This window comes from Protopterus annectens, chromosome 8.part0, assembly GCF_019279795.1.
Source record: "Protopterus annectens isolate FY-2018-M chromosome 8.part0, PAN1.0, whole genome shotgun sequence".
In the NCBI taxonomy this organism is placed as follows: Eukaryota; Metazoa; Chordata; order Ceratodontiformes; family Protopteridae; genus Protopterus; species Protopterus annectens.
The window spans coordinates 806,689,203-806,714,001 of NC_056741.1; the positions used below are offsets into that span (position 1 = coordinate 806,689,203).

Consider the following 24,799-nt stretch of genomic DNA (forward strand, 5'->3'; position numbering starts at 1 on the left):
CTGAATTATTTAAAGAATGCCTGGATTAGTGCTCAAGTTATACAAACAAAGCTAGATTCAGCAGGCCTGGGTCTAGTCTATGCTACAGCAAACAAGGTGTACCAATTTCAGTAAGAATCAGTTCAAATATGCAGGCACTATAAGCCTTTAACCAGAAATTCCCAGCTCAGAAGGGCAGAGTCCAGCCTCTCCTCCCACAAGAGTGCAGACCATGAACCCTTTTAATGTAAAATAACTGGTCTGAAGCCCAAGTGCTTAAACCAGAATTAATACACTTTCAGAATAACAGACACTGAGTCCTCAATCAGCAGTTCCCAACTTATAAGGATGTAAGCTACCTGTTCTGCCACTACAGTGCAGACCACAAACCTTCTTAATGTAAAACAACTGGCGTGAAGCCCAAGTGCTTAAACCAGAATTAATACACTTTTAGAATAACAGACACTGAGCCCTCATTCAGCAGTTCCCAACTTAGGAGGATGTAAGCTACCTGTCCTGCCACCACAGTGCAGGCCACAAACCTTCCTAATGTAAAACAACTGGTCTGAAGCCCAAGTGCTTAATCCAAAAGACTTAGAATGATAGCTACACTTTAATCAAGTTACTACCAAGCAGTAATAAATACAATTGAATATTTTAAAGACTGCCTGGATTAGTGCTCAGGTTATACAAACAAAGCTAGATTCAGCAGGCCTGGATCTAGTCTATGCTATAGCAAACAAGGTGTACCAATTTCAGTAAGAAGCAGTTTAGATATGCAGGCACTATAAGCCTTTAACCAGAAATTCCCAGCTAGAAGGGCAGAGTCCAGCCTCTCCTCCCACAAGAGTGCAGACCACGAACCCTTTTAATGTAAAATAACTGGCCTGAAGCCCAAGTGCTTAAAACAGAATTAATACACTTTTAGAATAACAGACACTGAGCCCTCAATCAGCAGTTCCCAACTTAGAAGGATGTAAACTACCTGTCCTGCCACCACAGTGCAGACCACAAACCTTCCTAATGTAAAACAACTGGTCTGAAGCCCAAGTGCTTAAACTAAAAGGCTTAGAATGAGTTACACCAAGCAGTAATAAATGCAACTGAGTACTTTTAAGATGACGCAAAAGCAAAATAAAGTAGGAAGAAACACAAATACAGTAAAAGCAGATTTTTTTTTTTTTTGAGTGAGCAAATGAGATGGGCCCAGGAGTTACAGGACAGAAACAAGTGCAAATGCAGGCCTTCAAATCAGAAAGTTGAGAGAGATGGAAGACCGCCCAAACAGCCAATAACTACAAATTCTGGGCCAGAACCACTCCTTATGTGGTAGACAGCTTACCTAGTGCTTACCACTCCCACTGATAAGCTAGAAGGCTTCCCTCCAACACAGAATGGCTTGGGGGCTCAGAAGCTTACAAATAGTCTTGGATACAGCAAATCTGTATCTGGAACACTAATTACAGGAAAGGTAGGAAACAGGCTTACAATTTTTTTTTTCTTTTCTTTTTTTTTTTTCAGAAAAGTAGCAAAAACAGCAGTAAAAACAATTCACATGCAGTGCAAGCTGGCACACTTGAGTATGTAGCAATATTAGTCCACACACAGTTTGAAAAAATTTAATTAAATTAAAAAGGACTAAAAGCAAGTGCAGAAAGGGTTTATTAGGTAGAATGCGGTAAAGAGATGGGAGTGGGGGAGTGTCCTAGATCAAATCTACAGTGGGGTGGGCACTGCAAAAGCCACCAAATTTAAACTACTACCAGAACAGGGAGGGGGTGGGGAAAAGAACACTGGCTTATCGACTTTGTATAGTATATGAGGAATTAGATGTACTGAAAGCTAAATGCAAATTCTTCATAAGTTAGTGTAAAACAGCTATAGACAGTTCCACTAACTGTATTAAAATGTGTAGGTCTGCCTAATTTATTGATTAATGTATTCAACCAATTTACTTATTAATTTATTTATGTATGACTATAATAACTTTCATGGAAATTATTCAAATTCATATTTTAGTTTCGAAAACTAAAACATGTTTATAGTTAGATAACTGTTACAATACACTTTTGTTATTATTTCATACTAATATCTAGCATTTTAAACAGTTTTCTTTTTTTTCTGGTAATGAAAGCCTTTACTGTTTACATGATAGAAATAATGCTAGCTTGATATATTTTTGTGGTTAGTATTTGTTTAAGAATTAATTAAGATATATTACTGCTAGGTCATTTGTTTTATATAAGGAAGTAGTCTCTGCCCCTAAATATTAAAACTACCACTAGCACTACATAGTTCAAAAAAAGTTCTTAAAGCACACCTAACTAAAACTTGGATATGTTCTTTATCTAACCCTGGCTAAGAAGTATCACCTATAAGCAGCTTGAATGGCAATATATAACAGCAACACCTTTCTATGTACTCCATACTTCTCTTTTCTACCCTGTTTGGCTAAAACACTTCTAAGTATTTGGCCTCCTAAGGAATTGCAGCATACAATTACTGTGTGTTTTGAAGTTTTGTACCTTTTATTTATTTTATTTATTTATTTGCAGTTGGTTTACCAGGATAGTCCATTGGGCCAAAAAGAACACGTTTTCAATGGAGTCCTGGGGAGAAAAGCTCCAAAATCAGGCAAATTAGGTACTTATAAGATTACTACTAAAATTATACAAAGTAAAAAGATAAAACATTATCGTCAAAATTACAAGCATTCAAAAACAATACAATACAATGAAGGTAAACATGATTAGATAGTCATGATATATTACAATATGGAGTGGTTTTTCAGTAGGCACATAAAATTTGTTAGGTAAAGTGAGGTAATCTTATGTTTAAGAGGGGTGAGAGCAAGAGCATTCCCATTGGGATTTTAGATGTGTATGAAGAGATTTTTTGAACATGTGCTGGTTGGAGGTGGTGTGTATGGATGGTGGGAGTGCGTTCCAAAGGTGGGCTAGGTTAAAGGATAGTAGGTGTTTGCCTGGGGGATGGGATGGTTTATGAACTTCTAGTAGGTTTTGGTTGTTATATCTTAAGATTCTGTTGGGTAGGTGCATTTTAAAGACTGAAGACAGGGAGGGACAAAGAGAGGGGCTGAAAATGAGCTTATGAGCTAAAGTCAGTTGTATATAAGTGAGGTGATTGGGTAGTTCAAGCCAGTTTAGTTTTAGGAGAGAGGAACAGTGATGGGTGGATGATCTGTGGCTGTTAGCGAATTTGGCGATTTTATTATAGCAGGAAGCAAGCTGTTTTTTTTGAGAGGTCTGCAGATTAGTTAACAATGGAGCTCCATAGAAGAGGGAGGGGATAAGAAAGGAGGAAGCGAGAGTGATTTTGGAGGAGCTTGTAAGGAACTGATTCTGCCGGTAGAGCATACCTAGTTTTTGATGTTTTTTTTTAATATTCAGTTGTAGATGGGAATTGAAATTGAACCGACTGTCAATTTGTACACCAAGTAACTTGGTTTCAGACACCAGTTCCAAGGGTGTGTTATCTTGGCTTGTGATAGAGAAGGTGTTTGTGTCGAAGTAAGTGGATTTAGAAGGGGTAAATACCATTAGCTTTGTTTTGGAGGCATTGAGGGCTAAGTGATTTATTTTCATCCAATGTTCTGTGATTGAGAAGCCTTCTTGAGTAAGTTTTTGAAGCAGGGAGGAAGAGGTGGCAGAGCAGATAATGGTAGAATCGTCTGCATATTGGATGATGTTAGCGAGTGGAATGGATTTGTGGAAATCATTTATAAATATATTAAACAGAAGGGGACCAAGAATTGATCCTTGGGGAACTCCAGTGGGGGTATTAAGGAAAGAGGAAGTGGCCTTTTTCCATTTAACGGCTTGGTGTCTATTAGATAAATAGCTGGAGAACCAATTTATGGTGGAGGGAGAGAGGTTAAGTTCTGAAAGTTTGGTTAAGAGCAGGCTGTGTGATATAGTATCGAAGGCCTTAGAGAGGTCAAGTAGTAAGGTAGAGACAGTGTGGCCTGAGTCGCGAGCTCTATTAACAGTCTCAAGGAAGGACAGGAGGGCTGTCATAGTGCTATGGTTTGGCCTAAAACCATGTTGTGTAGATGTTAGAAGGTTATTATCTAAGACATGTGGTAAGAGTTGGATTTGGATACATTTTTCTAGAAGTTTGGAAATGGGGGACAGGATAGCAATAGGACGGAAGTTGTTGACATTACAATTGCTGCCTCCTTTATGCAGGGGGATGATGAAAGCTTTCTTCCAGAGTTCGGGCACTGTGCATTCATTGATGGAGCGGTTGATTAGGATGCTAATAGGATAGGCGATTGCTTCTGCAGCTATACTTAGGAAGTAGGAGGGAATGTTATCAGGTGCGTTAGTACATGGCTTTAGTTTCTGAAGGAGTTTCTTTATAGTGGAAGTTGGTATAGGTTTTAAAGAGAAAAGAGTAGAGAGGGGAGAGAGAGTGTGAGGATGATGAGGGTGATGTGGGGGTTAGAGAAGTGGATGAGGTGGAGGAGGGAAAGTAGGTAGATGAGAATGTGGGGGAAGAGGTAATGAGGGAAGGGATGTTTGTGGTAGAGGGTGGGGGTGAATTAGATGTAGAGGTGGAGCATGAGAAGGAGGAGGTGAGTTTGCTAATAGAATCGATGAAAAAGGAGTTGAACTGTGTGGCTAAATCTGTGTCAGAGGTATTTGGGTCGGGGTTTGGGGTGTGTGGTTTGCTGGGGTTAAGGAGGGTAGAGATCCCCTTCCAGAATCTTTGAGGATTAGTTTTATTATTGTTTTGGAGTGTATAGAAGTGTTGTTTTCTATCAGAGATTATAAGTTTTTTTACTTTGTTACGTAGGTTTTTATAAGCAATGTGGAGTTCTTGGGTCTTATTTCTCAGATAGAAACCCCATGCTTTGTTTCTAAGGCGCATGGTTGATAGTGTGGTTTTGGGAGGCACACACTGAGCCATGGAGGACATGGACACAGAAGAATGGAAGGAGGAAGGAGGAAATGGATGGATGGACCCCACAAGGACAAAGACAGAAGAATATGGACCACATGGACAAGTGGACCCACACACACAAGGAAGGACACAGAAAAAGGAAGGATGGATGGAATGGAAGGGGGGGAAAAATGGAGGAATGGTGGAATGGAAAAGAAAGGATCGAGAGCCAACCAGCACAGGAAGACAAGGACAATGGACACATGACAAGGAAGGACGGTGGAGAAGGGTGTGTGTGTGTGTGTGTGTGTGTGTGTGGCCTACTGTAAATAATACCAGTGGACATATACTACGATGTAGTCCAGTGTATATCCTTCGCATACCATTAGTCTTCTAATCTTTTAAAAATGTGCTCTTCCATTTTTTTTTTTTTTTTTTTTGCTGGTTCAATTTGGTCATCTTGCACTTAATTCTTTGCTATGTTATTGCCGGCATGTGCATTTAATGCAGTACTATAAGTTTATTTCAATGTTTTTATTTTACTAGCTGAGAATGAATCCTGTTGTTGCTTTTTCTGTCATTAGCTGAGCATAAACCTTGTTGGTTACAACGCTTTTGTTAATCATATTCATACTCACAAACCATCCAAACTAAGAATATATACTTGTGAACAGAACATCGGCTTATCGACTTTGTATAGTATATGAGGAATTAGACAATTGAAAAGTGGCCCAAATGCAAATTCTTCATAAGTTAGTGTAAAACAGCTAGAGACAGTTCTACTAACTGTATTAAAATGCGTAAGTCTGCCTAATTTATTGATTAATGTATTCAACCAATTTACTTATTCATTTATTTATGTATGACTATAATAACTTTCATGGAAATTATTCAAATTCATATTTTAGTTTTGAAAACTAAAACATGTTTATAGTTAGATAACTGTTTACACTTTTGTTATTATTTCATAATAATATCTAGCATTTTAAACAGTTTTCTTTTTTTTCTGGTAATGAAAGCCTTTACAGTTTACATGATAGAAAGGATGCTAGCTTGATATATTTTTGTGGTTAGTATTTGTTTAAGAGTTAATTAAGATATATTACTGTTAGGTCATTTGTTTTATATAAGGAAGTAGTCTCTGCCCCTAAATATTAAAAACTACCACTAGCACTATAGTTCAAAAAAGTTCTATAAAGCACACCTTAACTAAAACTGGATATGTTCTTATCTAACCCTGGCTAAGAAGTATCACCTATAAGCAGCTTGAATGGCACATATAACAGCAACACCTTTTTATGTGCTCCATACTTCTCTTTTCTACCCTGTTTGGCTAAAACACTTCTAAGTATTTGGCCTCCTAAGGAATTGCAACATACAATTACTGTGTGTTTTGAAGTTTTGTACCTTTTACCCTACTTTTACAACCTTATCTAAGCCTGGCAATTTTTAATGTAAATATAATATTTTGTAATGACTGCATAATATTTAAACGTTATACTCCTGGAATGTAAACTGATGTACTGACTCTTCTAGATCCTTGTATACAGTCAATCAATCTATTTTTTACAGGTCTATATTAGTTAATTGAAATACATATTCATCGAATAAATATTGATCGTAAGGAGTGAGTTAAGAGAAATGGGTACTAGTAATACTAATGAAATTATTTTGATATGCACATTATTAGATTTAATATTATCTAACAACATTTCTGCATATGACAATAATATATATTTACAGAAATGAGGGGTTGCCATGGGCACCCCCTGTGCAAATTCATATGCAAATATGGTAGTTCATCATTGGGAAAAAGAGCATTTACAAAAGCAAAATAAAGTAGGAAGAAACACAAATACAGTAAAAGCAGATTTTTTTTTTTTTTTTTTTTGAGTGAGCAAATGAGATGGGCCCAGGAGTTACAGGACAGAAACAAGTGCAAATGCAGGCCTTCAAATCAGAAAGTTGAGAGAGATGGAAGACCGCCCAAACAGCTTTGTTTTGTTGACACCTTTAGGTTATGGGATGGTGAGCTACCCTCATTTGATTTCATTAAGTATCTAGAATCCACAACGGACTTCCTGAGATTTATGACATCCTTCTCCCTTGAGAATATAGATTTTTTGGATGTCTCTATATATATAGAGACAGTTTGGGTAACATTAATACAAGGCTTTTTAGGAAAGCTTGTTGGAAAAATAGTCTTTTGGTTAGCAACAACATGCACCCTAAACATATATTTCTCAATATTATTAAAGGGCAATTGACTATGCCACTGTGGTACGGCAGTAGTGTTGTTTCCTCACAGCAAGAGGTTCTCCCATTTGATTCTCGGCTGGGCCTGGGAGTGCCCTCTGTGTGGAGTCTGCATATCCTCCCCACGGTTGGGTAGCGTTCGAAAGACATGCGTGCGTGAATGGGCGTGAGTTCGTTGAAGGTGGGGCGTCGAGCTGGCACCTGGCATTTTGTAAAAATCTACTGCCAGTCATTAGTGGACCGGAGTTCTGCTGTGGCAACCCCTTACCGGGAAAAGCCGAAAGACAAACAACAACATCAAAGGGCAATTGACTAGGGCTAGTAATATATGTAACATACATTTGATAAGGAGAAGGAAGTTGATTATTTAGAGCAGTTATTTGTGAAGAGGGGATATGACAGAACTGTTTTTCAAACCATCAAAAATGAAACTGTTGTAGGTAGTAGTGCAGTTAATTCCACAGGTGTAGCATCTTTACAGAATGTAACTACAACAAGAAATATTAAGCAAAGTAATAAAGTACATTTTATTACTAAGTATGCCAGTGATACTAGTAAAGTTTGTGATATAATTAAGAATAACTGCCATTTTTTAACTACTGATAAGGAGACAGAAAATACTATAGGGAGAGTGCCTAGTTTTGCATATAAAAGCAAGAGTAACTTGAAACAATTACTATGTAACGATTGGCAAAAGAACACTGTGCCCTTGTATAAGCTTGGAATGTACCCTTGTAGTAAATGTAAAATGTGTCAATATGTTTCTACTACACAGGAATTTAAACATCCAGTCCTACCCTTTATTTTTCAGCCTAGATTCCATGCTATTTTTAAAACAACCAATAAAATGTATATGGCAGATTGCACAGAATGCATATGTTTTTATATAGGCAAAACACAGAAATGACTTAGGGGTAGAATATATCAGCACATGTATGATGTAAAAATAATAACAAGATGAATGCCCTAGCAAAGCATTTTATTGAATTTTCTTTGCATAAATTCAGATTTAGAGTCATACAAATTGTTGCCAGTGACAAGAGAGGGGGTAATCTTAATAATCAAATTGAACAAGTTGAGTTAAAGTGGATATTAAAGTTGCAAGCACATATACACCCTGGATTAAATAATTATATTTGTATTAAACCTGAGTTAGAAGCTCGCTCTTTTAAATAGATGTAGTACTGGATAAATAGTTTAATTGGTGTATTCCAGTTGTTTAATTAATTTTAAATGATGTGTTTAATTGATTTTAATTGATGGTATTTTGACTATAAAATGTTTAGGCATTTTGTTAGCTTTACTGAAGATTTGAGAAAGCGTAGCTTGTTCTACGTGAAAGTGCGTGTCTAATTAAACTTGTTTTAAGCCTGTGGTGGTCATCTGGAATTTTTTGCTCTATTATTTTTGTTTTGTGGATGATCTTTGTGCTTTTACTGGTATTTTGTATTTTTGCTTTTTGGCTTGTTGTATACCAGCTAAGCCACATGGCTAACAATACATCCATTGAGCTGGATTATGTTCCAAGGGTGAATTAACTGCAATCGAAACGGGAGAGTATCCTAACTAGAGGAGATAATTCACTTCTAGCCATGAGTTTGAAGGGAATCCTGGGGCTCATGTGCAAAACAGAATAGATGGATACCAGATATTTATGCAAAAGGTAAAGGATCTGGAAAATTGCATTTTTAAATATAAACGCCTTAACTGGCAGAGACAACATTTGGAGGCTTGCCTCCACTTTTATGTGGTTCCAAGGGTATGAGGGTTTTATGTATGCCTACATATGGTGAAACCCACCCTGATCTATTGAAACAATGGCAGCAATTGAACTTGGAACTAAGTCAAAAATATATGCAGTTGATTATAGATTACTTTGACCCTGTTGAATTGAGTCTAAGTACCAATATACAACAAAAATATTGTGATATTGTTGAACAGTTCGAAGGGGAGATTTATAACAGCACTTTAAACAACATTTACATTAATGTTTCATTGTATGAGACAGATTGAGGCAGACAGAACATTGCAAGCTATAAAGAGACTTTACGGACTTTAGCCTTGGACATGTATTTATATGGCCATGGTATACCCCCAATTCTGTTGGTTCTAATACTTATATAGATACTCGAGAGGAAGATGCAGGAGTATCTATACCCAGCACAATAAATATGCCTTCACCAGTCTTGGTTACCAAATCACAAGAGGAGGGTCAGAATATCATTTCTCAACAAACTAATGTATCTGAAGTAGTCTCTGAAATCAGTATAACCCCCTTGCCTAACCAGCAAGCCAATAATCAGGTTTTGCAGGAAGCAAGACCTAAACAGTTTATTCCATTAACTCTGGATCTTTTTTACCGTTACCGGTAAAACAGAATACACAGAGGCAACAGCAGCGCTCAATGAGTTGAGGAAGAAGAAAAAGGAAGTTTTCAGGGGAGAGAATAACTCTGAACAGGAGACAGGGACAGTAAATGAACTTATGGTTAATTTATCAGACTATAGTCTAACAGAAAGCTGAAAAAGCTGTGTTGAACAAGGGTTTGACTTTTATACTCTCTGAATGTACTGAAGTAAGTGAATTGCTGACTGATTTAAATGGGTTGGCCGTAATGTAGCACTTAAATTGTGTTTTAAAAGTGATGATAGACAAAATAACATTGGGTTCTTTAAAAAGAGCTCTTTTGTATCTGCCATGCCTAATCATGTAGAGTCTTTTATTAGAGCTTGTGAGAATGAAATTTATAACAGTTTTTATGTGAATAGTAGAGGTTCCTTTCATAACCTCACAGTAGATGAGAGGTTTGCCCTACAATCTTTGCAAAATAATCAAACCTTAAGTCTAAGACCTGCAGACAAGGGAGGGGCGGTTGTTATCTTGAATAAGGGTGACTATATCCAATCTATGCAGAAAATGCTAAGTGTAACACATACTTACATCCCAATAACACACGTTCAGTATTTGAAAATTGTTAAAAACATCAAGGAATGTTTGTATGATTTGTTAATGTGCAGACAAATAGATAAGCAGCTGTATAAGCTCTTTAAAGTTGATTACCCAAGGATACCTTATATTAAAGGACTGCCCAAAATATATAAATCTTTAATTAAATTGCCTTTAAGACCAATTGCAGATGGAGGTGGTTGGGCTACAGAACCCCTCTCAATTTATGTGGAGAGTAAGCTAGGACCTTTAGTTAGGCAGATTCCTACTATTTTGAGAGATACATCTCAGTTTTTGAGAGATTTAAGGTAACTTGGTGAATCATCAGAACTAAGTAATTGTTATATGGTTACTCTTGATGTACAAAGCCTATTTACTTGTATACCCAATGAGTATTGTATAAAGGCAGTAAGGAGTTTGTTAAGAGAAATGGGTACTAGTAATACTAATGAAATTATTTTGATATGCACATTATTAGATTTAATATTATCTAACAACATTTTTGCATATGACAATGATATATATTTACAGAAATGGGGGGTTGCCATGGGCACCCCTGTACAAATTCATATGTGAATATGGTAGTTCATCATTGGGAAAAAGAGCATTTACATAGTAGTGTGTACAATAAGCATATTAAAATGTATAGACGTTTTGTTGATGACACCTTTATGTTATAGGTGTTTTGATTTCATTAAGTATCTAGAATCCACAACGGACTTCCTGAGATTTACGACATCCTTCTCCCTTGAGAATATAGATTTTTTGGATGCCTCTATATATAGAGGCAATGTGGGTAACATTAATACAAGGCTTTTTAGGAAAGCTTGTTGGAAAAATAGTCTTTTGGTTCACAACAACATGCACCCTAAGCATATATTTCCCAATATATTAAAGGGCAATTGACTAGAGCTAGTAATATATGTAATGTGCATTTGATAAGGAGAAGGAAGTTGATTATTTATAGCAGTTATTTGTGAAGAGGGGATATGACAGAACTGTTTTTCAAACCATCAAGAATGAAACTGTTGTAGGTAGTAGTGCAGTTAATTCCACAGGTGTAGCATCTTTACAGAATATAACTACAACAAGAAATATCAAGCAAAGTAATAAAGCACAAGTTTGTGATATCATTACGAATAACTGGCATTTTTTTTACTACTGATAAGGAGACAGAAAATTTTATAGGGAGAGTGCCTAGTTTTGCATATAAAAACAAGAGTAACTTGAAACAGTTACTATGTAATGATTGGCAAAAGAACACTGTGCCCTTGTATAAGCTTGGAATGTACCCTTGTAGTAAATGTAAAATGTGTCAATATGTTTCTACTACACAGGAATTTAAACATCCAGTCCTACCCTTTATTTTTCAGCCTAGATTCCATGCTATTTTTAAAACAACAAATATAATGTATATGGCAGAGTGCACAGAATGCACATGTTTCTATATAGGCAAAACACAGAAACGATTTAGGGATAGACTATATCAGCACATGTACGATGTAAAAAATAATAATAAGTTTAATTGATTTTAAATGATGTGTTTGATTTTAATTGATGGTATTTTGATTATAAAATGTTTAGGCATTTTGTTAGACTTGAGAAAGCGTAACTTGTTCTACGTGAAAGTGCGTGTCTAATTAAACTTCTTTTAAGCCGTGGTGGTCATCTGGAATTTTTTGCTCAAATATAATATTTTGTAATGACTGCATAGTACTTAAACGTTATATTCCCGGAATGTAAACTATTGCCCAAACTCACCTCATCTCGAATTTTTTCTGCTTTCTGCTATATACATACACCCTATCAAAAATACAACATAAACAAACTGGAAACTAGCTATAACAACATAGCCAGATTTGCCACACAGGAACCCTTCTTTCACCTCCCACCACTGCCACAACTTCAAACAACTAGATGGTCAGAGCTACAAACCAACTATTGCATGCATTATCAACTATCACACTCTTCAAAAACTCATCACCCAAATAACTCCCCAATCCTCCAATCCCTGATCACCCCTTCTAAAAATCTTTCTCTACACTTGCAAACAAAAAACTCTAATCTAATGTCTAATCTAACAATAAAACTGGGAGCGAGGACTATTATTTAATTGTAATGGCAATTTGGAATAACCCTTCCTATTACACTCACACTCACACATCTCTCATCAATCTTCATCTCTCACCTAAAGAACACTCAGGCAACTACTCTTACTCTTGTCCCTGTTGAAAAACCAGAAGCCACCATAGTTCCCTTGCTGCTTTCCCCTATCTTCCTGCTCCTGCTTTGATGTAACTAAACTCCTCAGAAGTCACCTATACACCATCTAGTGCTTTGTTTGTTCTTTCTTCTTTCATTTATTTTAATCTTTCTTCTTTCTACCCCCATATGACCTCTTCTTTTTGAACCTTGTTTTCTTCATACTTATGAGTTTTCTAAAGTTTCTATACTTTTCTATACTCTATAAAAGTTTTCCTTATCTCTTTTTTTTATTTCTTATTCATAAGTCTTATTAATATATCTCATATTAATATCATATTAATATGCTTTTAAGTATTGATTGTTAACTATTGTAGACTTGTTTTTTATCTATTGTATTTTATATACTGTTTTTTTTAAATATTGTTTAACTTTAATTATCTCCCAGGGCCTCTTATGAAAAGGATATGTATCCAGCTAGACTAGCCCAGTCAACAAATGTAAAATAAATAAATAAAATAAATAAATAAAATGTACTGACTCTTCTAGATCCTTGTATACAGTCAATCAATCTATTTTTTATAGGTCTAAATTAGTTCATTGAAATACATATTCATCGACTAAATATTAATCGACAGCTAAACAGCAAAATTCATTATGACAAAGCAGAGAATTTTTCCCAGGATTAGGAACCTCTGGGCCATAACCACAACATTGCCCTTTTCCCCACCGTAGTGTGATCTCGGTGTTGGTGTATATAGTTAGGGGGGGTAGCCCCCTACATTGGGTGAGTTTATTTAGTTTGGTGTGTGTTCCAGAGTGCTAGAGGGCCATAGGTTTCTAACCCTGGGAAAAGTATGTGCTTCACTGTAATAAATTTCACTATTTAGCTGTTGATGAATACGTATTCAATAAATACGTATTTCTAGGAATTAATATAGACTCATTTTTTTCATATATTTAAACTGTCATTGCCTAAGCTTTCTATCTATCTGTGTTTGAATTCTCTATATATTAATGAGGAGCTTTTTTCCATGGACCTCTGCTGAAAAAAGGACAATTTGTCCAGTTGGACTTTTCTGGTAAACAAATGTAAAATAAAATAAATAAAATAAAATATTTTATTCAAAATCCAAAATTCTGATGAAGTCCAATGACTACAGAGGAACAAAAGCATTGAACTGAATGTTTTTAGAGATTTTGCTTAAGTACTATTAAAAGCTTTGGTGCTGGTCAACAAATGGCATTTTTATTGGTGGACCTACACATTTGAATACACTTACTGGATTTATTAATAGCTCTTCTATGCTAATTTGTGAGGTTATTTTCTTTTTTCTTTAGCGTAAAAGACATGAGGTTTTTGGTTAAGATGCAAATTCTGACAAGGTATTATTGCAGATTGTGTGAACAAAACCAACTTGAATGTGTATTGTAAACTTAAAATGAGTTAGACAACCAGTCAACTACAGTAAATAGAAACAGAATTATATGCTGCTGTAGCTTTTAAAGGTTGAAAGATTGGTCTTATCCAGTACAAATCAAAGTCCAGTAGTTCAGCCCTTTAGATCCAAGATCTTCTACTCACCAAATATTTATAAATAGTCCAACATTAAATGGTCAGTTAGTCAAGCAATATTACAAAACCTTACATAACTAGTATGTAATAAAACTTGCAGTACATGTTGGTGGGTTGCTACATCTAAAATTCTGAATTCATAAACTGCGTGGTTATAATGTAATGCATGCCTCACAAAGCTTGTTAATATCAACTGGCCCTGCGTAGCAAATGTCTGATTACTACACTTGCATGACCTTCAGGTGGTGACTGTGAAGAACAACATTATGCCATGTAGCCCAATCAGTTCTTTTCAAACTGATGGGGAAGTAGTAGAAATATTCAAAGATTTTATTTGCTCAAGGATATTTGAAGATGATTGCATTCATGAAATTAAAAAAAATGCTTGCTTCTTGGGTTGAAAAATATAGAAAATATGATTGAAGCATTAAACAGCAAAAACATCACATTGTCAACAAAGGTTTGCAATACCATATGGCTGTGAGTATTGGGCTATAAGTAATTCTGTGTCCTGGAAAATATATGTTTTTGTAGTGTGGAAGACAAATGAAATTCAAAACGATCAAATTGGCCAAAACTTAAGGAAATCAATCCAGACTGTTCACTAGAAGGTCAGATGGCAAAACTAAAGCTCAAATATTTTTACTACATAATGCAAAGGCATGACTGACTGCAGAGCACACCAATGCTAGGGAAGATAAAAGGCAAAATAAGGGAACACCAAAGGCCTAGATGGATGTACAGCATTGCTAAAGTAATGAATAAGAATTTGCAAGAACTTAAAGAAGCAGTTGTCAGAGAGGCCTGGTGTGCAAAAGTCTGTGAGGTCATGAAAAGTCCATCTCAACTGACAACTAAACAACAAATGATGTAGGAAACCAGGATTTAAATGAATATTAGCACTCTTTGGCACTGCTAGACAATATAGGTAACTTCTTCAGCTTTGCCGCATTACCTGGTAATATTTCAGATGTCTAACTACAATTGTATTTATACTCAGATAACTATAAGGTTTACTCCCTGTGTTATGTTGTAGGTCCACTATGTTATTTCTTATATACTTTGATTAATCATTCTAATTATGCTTAGCTAATGTAATGTATATTTAAGAATATTAACTACTGGAGATGGCACAGAAAAAACAAAATGGAATAATTTAAAAGAGTGTAAATCAAAAGGAAACAGAATTTAAAGGATAATCAATAAACAGGCATTCAAATCGAGAAAGCAATGATGCTTCAGAAATCTTGACGTGCTCAGTCTGGCTACCTAAAACCTACCTTAACTTTCATTCTCTGTTTATCTATCTCTAAATATCTGAGATGTGACACAGTTTTAAAAAGCAGGGGTCAAGACAAAGTCGATCACTGTTTCTTGCCAGGAGTCACCACTGCTCTAGCATTTAGCAACTCTGAATTAACGGTTAAAGAATAAATACATTTGCAGTGGTTAAAGTTCCGAGAGCTATGTCTGAGGACCAGTGCAGGCATAGCAGCGAGTAATGGCCTAAGTAAACATGCTGCACAAAATTCCATCCGGTAACGACAGTTTACCTGTGCATTATGGCACTGAGCAAATGAAAAATATATTGAGTACAGATTCAGCAAATTTCAGTCCTACTTGTAGGGTGACCTCTGAGACTAATACAAACACACATTCATTCAGTTGTATTCATGTCCCTGCAAACAGGCACCCACACTCACTATCCACACTCATACCCATACATTCATGGCTCAGTTATACTTACCTGCACTGCTACTTCTTCCACGAGTGAAGTGGTGAAGGCCTTCAAAAGACATTGTTCACCTTTTCCTCCTAGGGAAAAAAAATAACTCAGTGGGGCAAATTTCTGACTCACACTGTCAAGTTAATCTGGGGCAGACACCACTTTTGGGAAAGAGTACATAAATAATTAGCATTAGGCACTCCCAGAACTCCTGCATTAGCACACAACTTCTCCAGGTAGACAGTTGTCCATATTATGATCACCACCAGGAGAAAACCATAGCAAGAGACCAGTCACTGAGTGAGAAAGGTTTACCATGATGCACAAATCTTCCAAGTTAAGGTTTCTCCATCACAATAGGTATTTCTGAATGCCAGGGTAAATTAATTGTAAAAATAAGATGCATTGAAAGATCAGTAATAAACTTTAAATTTCTCTGCCAGAAGTACTGCAGGTTCTTCAAAGGACAGAAATATAATTTCATGCAGAGGTATTACTATTTTAATCTTTTTAAGTTTTTTTAAAGATGTACCTTCATGTGTAATCTAGAAACAAATAGAATATGGTGTAAAATGCATAAGAAAACATACGTTTCCAAGCATTTTATTTGGAACATACACTATGTGTAACTGGATATTCTTTTAAACAGAAAGTGACAGTCACAAGTGTCTGTTGTATTGTCTCTCACTGCTCCTTGTCAAGTTTAATCCAGTTTAAGAAAATAAGTTGTAAGACAATGTGAAATACTAGTTTCTTGCCCTGTTGTCTTGCATATTGTCCCAATTTGTTATTTTGGGTTGCTTCATATAAACTGCATTTAGTTTAAAAAGGTATTCAAGATAAGTTTAATTTTGGTAGAGAAATTCATATTCTAATTAATAATGGAACAATGAGTCCTACTCTGCTCTTATGGTAATGCATCTGCGAATGAAGTCAGTATTCAGCTTCTGTGTGTTAGACATCCCTAAGATATTAAAACTTTGCAGTCAAGCTGAACAAAATGCATATCTCCATCTACTACATCAAACTTGATTTTTTTTTGGGGGGGTGGGAGGAGTATTTCACTTCCAGAGCAAGTCATTACACTGAATGCATTGATTCATAAAATATAAGAAATTTACCATCACAGGGTTCTGCAAACTGCCTTACTGGCCTCCAACATATGTATGTAATGTATGTGTTTTCTTGTATTCTTTTAAATACAGTAAACTGTAAAGTAATGCATTTCTGGCTGTAGTACACATGCCTTATTTTTTTGGCAATCAGCTATGAACATGGAAACACTTCCTGCTTAAATTGCTCAGCATATCTCTTGTCCTTGAAAAACATTAAATCATACACAACTCTCAAGTATATGATCTGTTCTATAGCTGGACAGGCCTTCTCATTGCACTGGATAACTGTTTGTCCACTGCATCTAACTGACATTACAAATAGCTGCATAATGTACAAGAAACAAAAATAAACATAAATCATTTATAAAAATTCACAATTAGCCAGCATTCAGCAGTTACAGGAAGACATCAATTAGATTGCAAAAATAATTATACCAAAACCAGAGCTGGATCATGGTCAGCTGGGGCCCTAAGAAAGCTAATGGATCAGGGCTGTCCCACGTGCACACAGCAGCCCCTGCAGCATCTCCCCCACTCTGCAGCCATTCCCGTGTCCCATTACTTGGTTATTTCTCCCCAGTTGCCATAAACACTGTTCAAGCTTCAGTGTACATACTATTTTCTTCTTTATTTCTACAATGATTACAGATATTTCTGTTTAATTTAAAACTTTTAATTCAAGTTTTATAGCATAAACACTGATAGGCATTTGCTGAACAAAACAATACAGTCTCACAATGAAAACAGACTTGGCATTAACAGTAAATTTCTCTGCCCCTGAAACTTACATTCATTGGAAAGGCATTGAAACCCACAGTCAAAGAAAATTCATTTGGCCAGTGGTGAATTAAGTTTACCTTTGGGCTGTTTTCAAACCATGGGCTGTTTGCCCACATTTCTAGGAACATGCATGCGTTCTGATTATATCACATTATATTCCTTGTAGAATACAGCACCACTTGTTGTAGTGTGTTTTAAATTTGTAGTTTTGAACATTTTTCCAGTAAGCGATGGAACAAAATGCATGAACCAATGACAAAACTGCCCATTTCAAAAAATGTCAACCATAAAAGGCCACTCAAACTTCTATCATTGCAATCCAGCAATATCAGTCAATAATGCACAATCTCTGCAGAAGTAAAAGTCACCTTAATAATTCCACATTAAAAAGATCTGTAACTAATGAAGAGGTTGGTGCTTGCAAACAAATGTATATTTCAGTGCTTCTTCTACAAATTCAGTGTCTGCTGCCCTTTAAGATTAAAGTGCCTATGGTACATTAAAAAAAATCAGTAAGCTGATAACATTGCAGTAGGGAACAGATGGCAAATCGACAAAACATTTATAATTACTAGGCATTTCATCCAAAGGAGGATAAACTCAGGACTGCAGCACCTCCACCCCCCCCCCTTTAAAGTACAACACAGTATCAATAATCCATGTACATGGAGTGGGAGTAGAACCCACAACCTTCTGTATCAAAAGCAAGTATGCCACCTGCTGTACTGCTTTCGAATTCAATAGCACAGTGGTGACTGTTTGCTAAACAAAACAATTGCACATTGAAAACAGCATGAGCAGCAGTAGCCTTCTCCTCCCTTGAAGCTTGCAATTCTTTGAAAATGCACTGAAGCTGACAAATCCTTGAAAATGCACTGAAAAACTCGTAATTCCTTGAAAATGCTCTGAGGCAGTTGTAATCATACCTTTCAGCTGTCCAGATTTCTGCAGAATGACCAGATTTTTCCCAGATATTTTTGATTTTCTCCTCTTAAAATCTATGTTTTTTTTCTGGCAAACTACAGAGGATTGAAGTCCCTAACTAATGACATACATTTGAGTTTCAGAATTCATATCCTTAAGAAAAACGCAAGCTAACACAAAACCTGTTATTCTAGCAGCATTCTAAGTTTATAAGAGCAATATTTAAAATCTGTCCCTATTTTGAGTGTTTGTTCCCCCGTTATTTAAGGCTTTGTCCAGATTTCTTTGGAAGGTATGGTTTGTAGAGAGGTGTGGTTGGTGTAGAGGATTCAGGCTCTTGTCTCCTGTAGCTAAAGTACAGGGATTGAGCCCAGTTAAATTAACTAACCTGCCATTCTTAATTAGGACATTTCACACACACACACACACACACACACACACACACACACACACACACACACACACACACACACACACGTGGAATGTTATACTGCAGATCTCCATTGTGCAGCAGCAGACAGAAATGTTCTGTTCCATTGTAAGCAACTGTTCTTGTCCATCACAAGCAGCTTGCTGTAATGTGCCAGCACCTTACTGAAATATCTGATCGGTTTCCTGTGCAGAATTACAAATAGTAGACGTGTGTGTTGACGCATGCATGCAGGGATAGTGCACTTAAAGAAGATGTGTAGTTGTTTTTTTTTTTTTACTTGTGGCAACTGCTTGCCTAGTGCTGGATCCAACTCTAGTCCAAAACTTGAATATATTGCACCTTTTAAAATAAGTAGGAGGTCAGACAATTAGGAGAAAGAATAAAACTAGGAAGAAAGTTGGGAATGAGAAGGTTGTGTATAGAATGAAGAGGATCAACTGGAGGAGTGAAGACCATAGATGTAGTTTGCTCTTTTTTGCTTTGTTTTGGAATAATCATATGTATGTTTGGATTGTAATATTAAGTACTCAGAGCTGTTTTTTTTTTTCTTTCTAGTATTTAACTGACTGCAGCAATGTTAAGACATTGACACTGAGTGCCTTTCTGCAGTTTTTCTGAGGTTCTTCCTAAGTACTTACTAATGAATAAGACTCATAGATGGTGGAATGAATTTGTAAACTTTTGGCCCTAATATATTTATAGTAGTATTTTCAAGTGATGGGAATCATGGGATATGTAGTGATAGCATAATCTGGCTGAGGCCTATGACTGAGTGTTCTTTCTGTTACTTGTAATCTTCCAGTCAAAGTCTCTAAACAGATACGTTGGATAAAAATAAATATATGTATTTAAAACATACTACAGTTGTCATTGTTTTGCATCTCTGCTCAGTATGACTGTAAAGTGCTAGCAGTTGTTTTGCTCTTCTTACTGCTTAGGTATGAAGCAAGCATCATTATACTTCCTAAGAAGAATGCAGTTTAATTGCAAGATGGAGGGATTTCTGATTCTGCTTACACTGTATGCTGTTTTGATCACAGGTAATATTTATTTTATTTGTTGTAAAGCAGTTTCTAATTTTTATTCAGCCTGAGGCATATGTTGTTCCTTGAAGAGGGTTTAATTTTTCAGTCTTCTGAAAACTGTTGCTGTTTTATTAATGCTTCTGCTCCCTATACACACACACACACACACACACACACACACACACACACACACACACACACACACACACACACACACACACACACACACACACACAAAATCAGTACAGAAAGTTTTAGGTTTGACCTCAGTTTGCTTAAGTCCCAGCTACTCATGACCCACAGTCTTACAGCCTGGCACTTGTGTTCCAGCAGCTTCCATGGGCTGCCAATCAAACAGATATTTAGCTTCATGCAAGATAACTGCAACAGTTGAAGGAGGGAGTTGGAATGACTGGGAATTTACAGGTCAGATTTAGGGAGTTTTGGGAGATATATGGTTGGCGTAAAGGAACAGAGTTTGGGATTAGGGTTAGTGAGTGTCTGGGAGTTTTAGGGGGTTGGGGTTAAGGACAGGTGTTTGGGATTATGGTTAGGAAGTGATGGGGAGAGTTAAGGTGTGACTGGGGATTTTTGATTTATGTAGTCAGGTTTGTGATTAGGTTTAGTGAGAGATTTAGTGTTAGGGTTAGGGTTAGGGAGCAGGGTTTGTGATTAGAGTGAGGAAGAGACTTTGAGTTTTAGTGTTAGGGTTAGAGAGTAGATTTTGGAATTAGGGTTAGGGAATGTCTTGGCATTTTAGGTTTAGGGACTGGTATTTGGGATTATGGTTAGGGGAGATCATGAGGTTTATGTTTCTAGAGCAGAGTTTGAGATTATGGTTAGGTAGTAAAGGGGACTTCTAGGTTTATAGTTAGAGAAAAAGGTTTGGGATTAATCTTAAAACAAGGGTGGGACTTTCTGTGCTAGAATTAGGGTTCTGAGCAATCATATTTATCCATGCAGTAGAATCAGGCTAGTGGTACTGAGCAGGCAAACTGCAAGCTTACAGCATGTGAACACCTGTAGTATGTCTAAAATATTACTATTGAGAACTCAGATATAAACTATTTCTATTACATTATTTGAACTTAATGGCATGTGAATACCTGTAGTGTATCTAAAATATTACCATTGAAAACTCAAACATAAACTATTTTTATTACATTGTTTGAACATAAAATGAAGTAAAATGCAATACAGGCAATAAAATATTTATTGCATGTCAACAGATTGTACTTACGCTGCACATGGTTATTTAATTTATAATTCATGAAAGTTGGTATATGTGGTTAGTTGTACTGCTTGTCATGCATTTTACACAGAGAAAATGACATATAATCTAAGAAGTAGGATAAATGAACATGTGCATTCTGCTGAAAACAAATGTGCCAGTTATGCATTATTCAGGTACACCACAAGCTGTATTAAGTCGAGAAGATTTTAATTTTATGTTTTTGGACACTGTTGCTTATGGCAAAAGGTGAAGTGACTATGAAACTAAGCTATAATACAAATATAAATGTCACTTATTATTAAATAGAAGCGCAATCCCAAGTCTGAACTGAATGCATCACTTAATTTCATATGGTGTCTTAAAAACAGAGCAGTAAAATACTGATTTTATTTTTAGTGCTTGGTATCTTAAACTTTCTTTTATTCTTTTCCAATGACCTTTTAAGCTCCTTTTGGATGTTTTATACCATGTGATATTTGACCGAGTATTTAAACTTGTAGTTTTACGTCAGATTGATGAAGCTTTTTTTTTTTGTTAAGAAAGTAAGTATGTTTTCATATATGATATGTTTTATTTATTTTTTTTTACTGCCAGCTGCTCTGAATGTCAAAGTGAAGGAATTCAGTGAAGTGTGGGTAAACCACGAGAGTAACTAAGATTCTCTTAAGGTAGCCAAATGCCTCATTATCTAATTAGTGATGCACATGAATGGATGAACGAGATTCACACTGTCACTACCTACTATCTAGTAAAACCACAGCCAAGTGAATGGGCTTGGCAGAACTAGCGGGGAAAGAAGACCTTGTTGAGCCTGACCCCAGTCTGGCATTATGAAGAGACATGAGAGGTGTAGAATAAGTGGGAGGTCTCGGCTGCCAGTGAATGCCACTACTCTTATCATTTTTTCACTTACCTGGTGAGGTGGGAGGTGAGCCACACCAGGGATGTCGCTTCTGGTTCCAAGCACCCAGGCATCTGGGCGCAACCTGCTCTGGGAACAGTGTCAGATGGGGAGTTTGATTGGGCAGTACACCTGTCAAAGAATAATGCAGGTATCCTAAGGTGAGCTCAGGGAGGACAGAAATCGCCCATGAAGCAGAAGGGCAACAGCTCGCTTGATCTTGATTTTAACTATGAACACAGACCATGAAATTAGGGCCTCATGATCCTAATGGCTTTTTGGGTTTTAAGCAGGAGACGTCAGAAAAGTTATTTGAAGTTATCATATCTTATATTGCTTGTCAATATGATATTTAAGTTAATTAATTAATTAATTAATTAATTCATTCATTAATCTTGCATATTTTGAAAATGTATTTTTGTTTTCCTGTGGGCATATTTCTTCTTTAACTCTGAATATAGGATGATGTGAAATTGCACCACTAACATCCTTTTATTTACTTTTTCTAGTTTGAGATCAGACTAGATATCTCAGGTCTGCCTGTTTCCTTTATTCATAAGTTAATTTTTCTGCATATTCCAATAAAATAGGAAAAGGGGTGTATTCAGTTACAAAAAAACAAAATTCCAGAAAAAAATTCATAAATGGAAATTTTAAAAATCAGTAATTCACAACACAGTTACTTACTAAGTCTTAGAAAATGTAAACAACAGTGATTACTACAGCATTGATGAATATTAAATTAATGAGAGTGGTAGAGTATCTGTGAATAGGAAAAAATGCAAGGCAAGGAGGCAAGAGAGGCAAGTGGCATTCAACAGAGAAGAAAGGGGGAGGAGAGTGTAATCAGGAGTATGAGAAAGATAGAAACATGGCTACAGTGCAGCAAAAAAAGACAAAAGCAGGCCTAGATAAATGTAGCAGAAGGAACAAATATAAGTAAGACATGAGTTTTTATTTAGGAGGGAAGAAAGATCACGCAATAGATGTAGGGGTGGTCAGAGAGGCGGAAAGACTATACTTAGAATGGAGAAATTGCAGAAGTTTTCAATTAATTTATTGTTTATGTCTTTGCAAAATAGTAGAAATGTGTAAGAATAATACCGCTAAACACTCCCAAAGTATCCTCTCAGCAAAAGCAAAAACCAAATAATGATCTGATGAAGCGTGCATGGTGCACGCGAAAGCGCTCATCCTTCGTTTTATGTTTTATGGAATAAAGAAGAAGCTTTGTACCAACCTTGGACTTCTCGTGGTGTATCCTACAGTTCGTATGTTTACAAAATAGTAGAAAGGAAGGGAGAAGGTGAGAAGAAACAGAACATCTGGCAGTCACATTCCAAGAGAAGATGTAGAATGGAAACTTAAAGGTTTAAGAGAAAAAAGGTATGGGGCACCATAAGCAAACTCAAAGGATCCTAAGGAATTTTGCAGATGGACTTACAGATGCAATTACAGAATGCACCATTCAGTTAGTTACTCAGTTATGACAGGTTCTGATGGACTAAGAGAATGCTATGATGGTGACTTCCATAGTGGGGTGGGGGTTACAAATGACCCTGAAAGTATAAATTCATAAGCTTAACCCCAATATCAAGGAAAGTCATGGAGAAGACACTGATGGAAAGCCTAGTTATTTTTTCCTGGAGAGCAGCAGACTGCAGGGTAGGTAATAACACTGGTTTATGGAAAGCAGATCATGCTAATCCAACCTGAATTAGTTTTATGAAAGATTACAGAAGAGCTTGAAAAGATAACCCCAGCTGATGTTGTCTGTCATAACTTGTTTAAAGCCTCTAACAAAGTACCTCAGAGGAGACTGATTGGCTAGCTGAAGGGACCTTGAGTAGGAGACAAGCTGACTAAATCGGTGTGGGGGATGGCAGGAAGCAAAGGGCTATGGTTATAAGACATTCTCTAAAGATATAACAGTGGTTAGTGGGATTACACTGTGGTTGGTTCTAGGACTAATGCCCTTCAACATTTTCATATTTGAAATCATAAAGGGCATTGAAAATAGGATTAGCCTAACTGCAGATGACACTAAGAAGTGACTGCGGAAGATGAAGGCACAAGCTCTCACTGAAACCAATAGAGTGGAAGAGTGATTAGAAAAGTGTACAGTACTTCACCTGAGCTCTAATAATTCTAAAGTAGAATATCAGGTCAGATAAGTGACCCTAAACTATGCAGATCAGGAAAAGACTCCTTTGGTACTGAATGTAGAAATAAACCACCAAGTATAATATGCAAAAGCTGCAAGTAAGGGCACAAGCATACCAAGCAGTTTACTTATGTAAGCAGACTCCAGGAACGGAGGGGTTATGCCGCTTCTATATAAATGCATTTATTATAATAATAATCCTATTTGTTAACAAGGTAAGCCCACTGGATACACAGCCCCTTTTCGGGGGCATCCCAGGAGCAATGTTTGGTTAAGTGACTTGCTCAAGGTCACACAGAAGGCAGATGAGGGCTAAGGGAATCAAATCTTGTACAAAGAGGACTACAGCTCGCCAGCTTAATCTCTGAACCACCTGCCAAACTAATGCATTTGTTTATTTGTTTCTTTGTTAAACAAGGCAGAGTGCTTATTCACATGGAAAGAGCCATGGAAAAGTACAAGAAATGATTAGATAATATATGCAGAGTACTTATTATAAACAGGCAAGCATACATTGTATAACCATATTTGAAAATGCCTAAAGGAATTAAATGCAGCCATTTTATAGATACACAAGATGTGGAAAGAATAAAGACATACAAATTAATAAACTGTGTGTAGATTCTAAAAATT

At 36.4% G+C, this 24,799-nt stretch overlaps 1 protein-coding gene across 2 annotated transcripts in view; it reads left to right on the forward strand.

Annotated features, from left to right (window-relative positions):
• The window catches only part of LOC122809059, a 632,045-nt gene that overhangs the window by 364,907 nt on the left and 242,339 nt on the right, over positions 1-24,799 (forward strand). For both annotated transcript variants that reach the window (XM_044080272.1, XM_044080273.1), the window contains exon 2: positions 19,781-19,882. In XM_044080272.1, the coding sequence (XP_043936207.1) occupies positions 19,781-19,882 (102 nt within the window). The remainder of the gene's footprint in view (positions 1-19,780; positions 19,883-24,799) is intronic.